This window comes from Clupea harengus, chromosome 9 (assembly GCF_900700415.2).
Source record: "Clupea harengus chromosome 9, Ch_v2.0.2, whole genome shotgun sequence".
Taxonomy (NCBI): Eukaryota; Metazoa; Chordata; class Actinopteri; order Clupeiformes; family Clupeidae; genus Clupea; species Clupea harengus.
This window is the reverse complement of record NC_045160.1, coordinates 2694942-2702441: the sequence shown is the minus strand read 5'-3', so window position 1 is coordinate 2702441 and position 7500 is coordinate 2694942. Positions and strand designations below refer to the sequence as shown.

General features: G+C 45.9%; 1 protein-coding gene across 1 annotated transcript in view; it reads left to right on the top strand.

Annotated features, from left to right (window-relative positions):
• Positions 1 to 7500, top strand: part of LOC105909260 (neurobeachin-like) — a 279483-nt gene that overhangs the window by 240233 nt on the left and 31750 nt on the right. Inside the window, 2 exon segments of the mRNA XM_031573056.2 lie at positions 3788 to 3928; positions 6096 to 6215. Of these exon segments, the coding sequence (XP_031428916.2) occupies positions 3788 to 3928; positions 6096 to 6215 (261 nt within the window).

The following is a 7500-nucleotide window of genomic DNA, read 5'->3' as shown; positions in this document are numbered from 1 at the left end:
CTCATCCTCATGCCTCCTCCCTCCTCCCTTTTCTCCGTAATGGAGAGATATGTTTTGTTCTCTTCCTCCTCTCATCTCTGGCTGGCTGGCTGACTCACTTGCTCGCCATTGAGGCAGTTATAGGAAATGCATCTGCTCTCCTTTAGACTCCGAAGAGCTTGATTGCATTCGACTGAAGCTGCACAACTCTTTTCTCCCTCTCTTTACTCTTCCTCCTCTTCCTCCCCCCCATCCCTCCCCCTCTTCTGACGAGGCCAGCGAAAACAAGTGTGACTGCTCCTGACAGCGCCGAGCGAGCCGTGCACCGTGGCGTAATTTCCTTTGAAATATGAATTGCAGCACGTATGTCTCTCTGGGAGGTAGCTCAGATGGAGCTTCGAAAAAACTATATAATGCAACCCGCAGCCCCTCTGCAACCCCTTCCCCCCACCACCCCATCCCCCCCTCGTTTGGCATGCGAAGTGTTTCCACTGTGTCTCCTTTCGGCCCTTTGAGAAGAGGCGAGCGAGAGGAAGGGAGGAAGGTAATTAATTTTGATCCGCAGTTTGTCTGGTGCTCTGCGCGAGACATTATGCAAGACAAAAACGGGGTTTGATCACAGTGTGTTTACGTTGTCTGGAGGGTCAGGTGTTAGCAATTTATGCAAACCCCAACTACATTCAGTTCAGAACTGCCTGGAGTCGTTTTATACTTGTCATTGAGGAGAACGTTATGCACAAAAAAATATAATTAAAGAGGACAAACACAGAAATACAAATAAAATGTCCAGTCATTTGTTCAAAATTAAAACCCTCACAAGAGAGATGGGTGTGTGACAACTAAAAGTCATCAAATCATATCAACTAAAAAACCATACTAAAGACAGCAAGCAGGTGAGATTTGCTGAGTAGAACAACCACATGAGGTGATCTCATCTGAACTGGCATACTCTAAGGATGCAAGTAGTCTTGGTTAGACGTCCTCGCGTAGACCACAAAATCAGAAGGAATGGACTCTAATGAGGCCATTTACATTGCCACTTTCCCACTTTTTCAGTCGTTGTTGTTAATGTTTCCAGACGTTTAAGTCATACTGGTGCTGGGAAGGAGGGTGGGAGACCAAACTGCAAAAACAATTTACATCAGTTTCTGGATGTGATGTGCCCCAGAAGTGTCTGCAGTAAAGGGTGTATGTGTGTGTTTCGTATCTGCCCTAGGTGCTGTTATCAGTAGGGCCCTGCTGCCCAGTAGTTCCCTGGGGTATTTCATAGGCCACCTACTGAAAAAAAGTCAACATGGTGGACTTGATGTTTTTTTCCCACTTTTGGTACCCACAGAAAATAAATGTAATCACTAAACTACACACCACGGCTTTCTATCTTTCTTTAGATAAGTGCACTAGCCATGTTTTTTCCTTCTCCACACAAAGTGATAAACCTTGTGTGTGTTTTTTAAAGACCGTTACCGGATCATGGCCTTAGTTGAGTTGCATTTGCGGTAAGTAAGCCAGAGTCAATTCTGTGTGTCTCAAGCTTCCCTGTATTGGAGCAAGAGGTTAAGTCAGTGTATCCCTTATGGCTTTTACTAATGCATTTTAGGGTTCAAAGGGACCATGTTCACATGCATTTGCAGTTCATGTTCGAATCTGCTTTCCCTCACTCAGAACCCTCACCAGGGTTGTTTTATATGCAACGTTTCAATAGCACCATACTGTTTCTTCCTTTTGAGAATACTTAATCAAATGACAAATTATTTCCTCTACAGTCATCCACCTGGTCACCAAATTAGCTGCCACTGGAAAAAAAAAAGAAACGAAAAGGAAAAAGAAAACGGCAAACTCCAGCTGGAAAACCTGCAGTGAGAGATGTTCCTCCATGTTCCGTCTCTGCCAAGGCATTGAGTTTGGGAACAGTGTTGCTCCATGCCAAGGACAACACTCCCCGGGCTTCGCCACTCTCTCGTGCCCGCCCATCATGTGGCACAATGGGCAACCGGCTCTGCCCCAATCAGCCACAAGGCTTTTACAGTCTGACAGACTTCCTGTTGTGGTACGCTGCCCAATCAGAGCAGCCAGGTCTCAGCGCTTCACATGCCAGGCTATTAGCACCCCATAAATCTGTACAGATCTCAATAAACATTTTGTTTCATATGGCTGTGGTGCGCTAACATCGCGGTGGACGGCCATTACAGAAGCATGGAGGGGAAAGGGAGAGAGGGAGAAGAGGAAGGGGAAAGAGAATAATGGGGGGAAAATGAGCTGCTCGTTCTTCATGAAAGGAGAGAGAGCAGATCGTTCGCCTAGGAGATGTTTTGTGTGACCAGTGTTTGACTTCGAATTCATCTTAGTCTCCAAGATGGAAACTGGAGAGGCCCTGGCCCTAGTCAGGTGCAGATTCATTCCCAGAATGCTCTGCTCTCAGGTATAGTGGGCTTTGGAGTAGTAGAGTGATCTTGAAATGTTCATTTTTAGTATAATCCCAAAATAACACCCCACTTGGGAAGGAATAGGGAATTTCAAAAAGCTGCAGGAAGAAAATGGACACAGTCAGAAAACTCTCGCCTCCTGGTAAAGGACTGTGACGACCATCGATTGCATCATCATTCAGAGCGAGCCTCCTCCGAGCCCAGGCAGCGACTCAATAGTGGAGGGTGTATTAATATTGACTGCCAATATGCCTCTTAGGCATGGCTATTGGACAGAGTGATGGAACAGCAAGAGAGGGCAGTTTATCCTCTACTAAACGTCTTTTTAATGGACTGGTCGCTGCTTGGAGGTAACAGTTAACCCAGCAGGACAGGGACACGGTGCCTTACTTCTGCATGTCTTTGTGTGGGTGTGCGTGGGTGTGTGTGTTTGTGTGTGTGTTTTTGTGGGTGTGTATGTGTCAGAGCAGAATATTTTATAGGCTGTCGTAACTGGAAAAAGCAAGCACCTAAAAGTGAGTGTGTCAGTGCCAAGTCACCCTAGCTCTTGACAGCCACAGACGTATCTTTGAGATGGCCACACACTGTGTGCTTATGCCCCAGTACCTAATTACTGGAAGAAGGCACAGGGAAACAGGAAACTGTGGTAACTGAGTCAGCCAATGCAATGATTCGGAAAGGAGGAGCCCTGACCTTTGACATTTGAAGCCAGTGGGCTGTTTCACTCTTTGGACATGTGAATTGATATCGGTCGTAAACGCAAGCGGGGCACAGGTCGTTCGCATCAATAATGTTGCGTAGCAGATTTCTTTGCTGCCTACAGTGTCAAATCGGAAAGTCCTCAGAGGTTTCACGCCACTTCACCATCCACTCTAGTGTTGAACAACATGCCAATTGCCACAGCATACCTGACTACAGATCTATGCTCCCAATATATCAAGTCCCCATAAGATGGTTTGGGCAATAAGTGTGTACATGTGTAGGAGTAAAATCCACGTAGCTTCATACTCAATATTCATGTAACATGTAATATGTTGATTTTGCAGACACTGAAACTGCAACAAACTGCATCAGTTATTGAAGAAGTATATTGAGCATGCTGGGCAACATGCGCATAATATGAAAGAGTAATATCTTATGTTCTGATTCTTTTGCTGACTGTTACTCTATTAAGTGCATGTTTTTACTCCTATGACATGTCGAGAAGGTTGTGAGTACTTAAAGAAACTGTCTACTGGTGAAGGACATGTATCTCTCCCAGTTACATTCGTTTTATTTAAGCCCTTTAAGATGCAAAGCCTACATGTCCTGCTCCCAGACCAGTCCAGCGCATGTCCAGTCCGGCACCTAATCTCACCTGATGTCCCGTCTTCGATGTCTTGCAGCCAGTGGGAGCTCTGAACCCCAAGCGGGCGGTGTTCTATGCGGAGCGCTACGAGACGTGGGAGGACGAGCAGATGCCCCCGTGCCACTACAACTCACATCACTCCACTGCCACGTCTACTCTCTACTGGCTCATTAGGATAGTAAGTACACATTCAATCCAACAGTCCTAAACAACATACACACACACACACACACACAGTCTCTCTCACACACACACACACACACACACACACACACTCACACACACACACTCACACACTCACAGTTTCTCTCTCACACACACACTCACACACTCACACACACACATACACTCACACACACACACACACACACACACACACCCACACACACACACACACACACACACACACACACACACACACACACACACACACACACACTTGCTCACCCCCCCCCCCACACTCACACACACACACACACACACACACACACACACACACACACACACACACACACACACACACACACCGCGCTGTACTTCTTCGATTTGGTTTTGGTAACATGAAGACAGTTACATCTCTGTTTGAATGCCCATCACCACCAACACCGCGGTTCCACCTGAGAGCCTTTCTGATGGCACATCTGAGACCCGCACTCACCCACAGGAGCAGGACATAATGGATTACAGACAAGTGCTCTGACAGGTCACACACACACTCAAATACACACACACACACACACACACACACACACACTCAAGCTGTCACGCTACGGATGTGTCCATCATACTTGCTGAGTGTCTCTGTTCTTCATCACAACAATATGCCAAACTGAAGGCTTGCATGTCAAAGTTTCTTAGAGATTAAATATTTAGGCTCAGGGCAAGTTTATTTGGTTTTCGTACATTAGTTAGTGCTGTCATTTCTGTGTTGTATAAGAAATGTGTAGATTTTAATGGATGGCGCATTTAAAAATGCCATTTGTCTTGCACCATGCACCATGCACCATGCAACATTTCACGATGATTTGCTAAATGTGTATCTTAGAAAATGTTGCAGTAATAATTTTTTTTATTGTAGACTATATTGCAGCATGAATGCCTATAATGGTACAATAATACCTTTGCCATATGTCAAGCAGTCACACGAAAGGGTCCAAGATAGAATCTTATCATGTAAGACATACATGACCTGCAAACGAAAGTCAGAAAGACACATATACCTAAAATCTGTAGTCATTTGTGCTTTTAATTAAACATGGTCTAAGTTTGGATAGCACTATAAGGAATGCTAGCACCAACATTCCCCAAAAAGCATTGCCAACAACAGAGTGGCCCCGCAGACTCAGATAAGCTGAAGCAGTGACAGAGACGTTACCTGACTGTCTTGTCTGCCTGTGTGCATGCAGACAATTACTCAGCCCAAGAGGTTTAACCACTGAAATCTGTGTACACATCTGTGAAAAAGCTCAGCCGTTTCTCCGTCCCTGCACAAACAAACCTCTCTCATTTCGTTTGACAACCAGCGAACAAGATGAGCCTCGCTGAAGGGTCTTACTGTCTCTGCTGTCCCCGTGTGTACCTCTAATTAGCGGGAGGGAGGCCGATGATTGGGAGAGCGTCACTGACAGTCTGGGACGAGTGCAACCAGCCCATCAGTCCATCATAGACAGACAGACCGACACACACACACACACACAAACACGCACGTACACACACAGACACACACACACACACACACACACATGCACATATACTCTGAGTCTGGTGATGGAGTCGGTGGTGGTGACTGTCCCGACGTCTGACGGAGTCCCATTTCCCTGTGCTGCCAGTCCCCCAAACTGATAACCCCGAGCGAGAGCCAATTAGACGTCTCAGCCACTCACCGCTCACTCGCTCTCTCACTCTTTCACTTTCTCACTCTCTCACTTGGGGTAAAGCCAGGAAGCCGGCTAATTAATGGAGCCTGAGGCCTGAACACAGCAAACGAGCAAAAAAACATCACACAGCCACTCCATAATCTGACACATGAGTGCTTGACATCCAAATGATTGTGTGTGTGCGTGCGTGTGTGTGTGTGTGTGTGTGTGTGTGTGGAAAAATCCATGCTCTCATCCAAAGCCAAAGCACTCTCAATCACTCTTGGTGAATTGTTTACCAGCTCTAGGTGTGGTGTGTGTGTGTGTGTGTGTGTGTGTGTGTGTGTGTGTGTGTGTTTAAGGGAGGACTTCCAAAGTAAGTTGTCCCAGGACTTTCACCGGAGGATTTCATGCATGTTGCTTGGTTGCCAGAGAAACAACCTAATTATTTCCTCTGTGTGTGTTTGTGTGTGTGTATCCTGTCTGTAGGAGCCATTCACCACGTTCTTCCTCAATGCCAACGGCAACAAGTTTGACCACCCAGACCGCACCTTCTCCTCAATCGCCCGCTCATGGAGGAACTGCCAACGCGACACATCTGACGTTAAGGTGAGGGAATTATGGGTAAATACCTTTTGGATAACATTCCTGCGAACAGCATTTGCTTCATTACAATGTAAACCTGACTGTGTCGACCAACACTGCATGTTTCTTCCAAAGCATATATAGCTCCACTCTGAAAGAGTTATCCATTAAATATACATGTTAACTTTTTTATAGCCCAAGTGACTGCAACTGCACTCATGGAATATATGTAAAATGCAAAAGCCTTGCTGTTTGGAAAAAAATTAGACTAAAGAGAATATAAAATTAAAAAAATGAAAAAAAAAAAATCATGAAATGGAAAAAAAAATGTTACACGGTGAACAGAGTCTTGGACTGAGCCAAGGGCACATTCTTTATTGTGTATTCTGTGGAGAGAGCGAGAGAGTTAGAAAGAGAGACAGAGAGAGAGGGAAAAAGAGAAAGAGAGAAAGAGCGCTTAGGCCAAGGAAGAGCCCTACTGCCTCCTCCATTCCACAGTGCGCAGCAGGAACAGGCACTGACCTCAAAGTGTCATATTTTTCTAGCACACTCCGCATCGGGTTTCGACTAGCCCCGGGCAAATTAATAAAGCATTAATGACAAAAGCTATTTAAAATGTACTATTTTATGCACAGACAGGGCTTTTACTCACAAGGACCCGGGGAGCCGCAGTCAACTGCAACCCGCATACCGCTAGCGCGAGCTACACTTGCATAGTGTAGTGTTAGCGTAGCAGGCTAGCGTGGTAGTCATGTGCCACCCTGTTAACAAATATCGTAGCGTCTGCAGCAAAGCACTCCCGTGTCCTGCGCATTTGTGTTTACACAGGATCCAGCGGCGCATTCGTGGGCTAAAGAGAGGGAGATGCAGCTCTCTTCACGTGGCACTCTTGTGTCTTTTGTTCATAATGTATAAGCAACAGGGTTTTGTGGTGTAGCTCTGAAGGTGCAGTAGCAAACACAGATGTCTTTTTCTCCCTGAGTAACTCGATTTAGCCGAGCAGAGAATCTCCTTACGGCCCACCTGGAGAAGGACACCTGGATAATCTCAACCGTCGGGGGGACAAAAAAAAATGAAAGAAAATATTTAATGTAGTGTTTACACAGTGCCGACTGCAAGCGCGGGGCGAAAACACACGGTTGCATAAACACTCATGAAGTGCACCCTCCTGCATGCAGACTCACAAAAATATGCATGTATGTGCAGACGCACACAAACACAAACACACACACACACACTCTTACAAAAAATGCTCACACATCCAAAGGACATATTCACTCACACATACCCACATATGCACACACACACA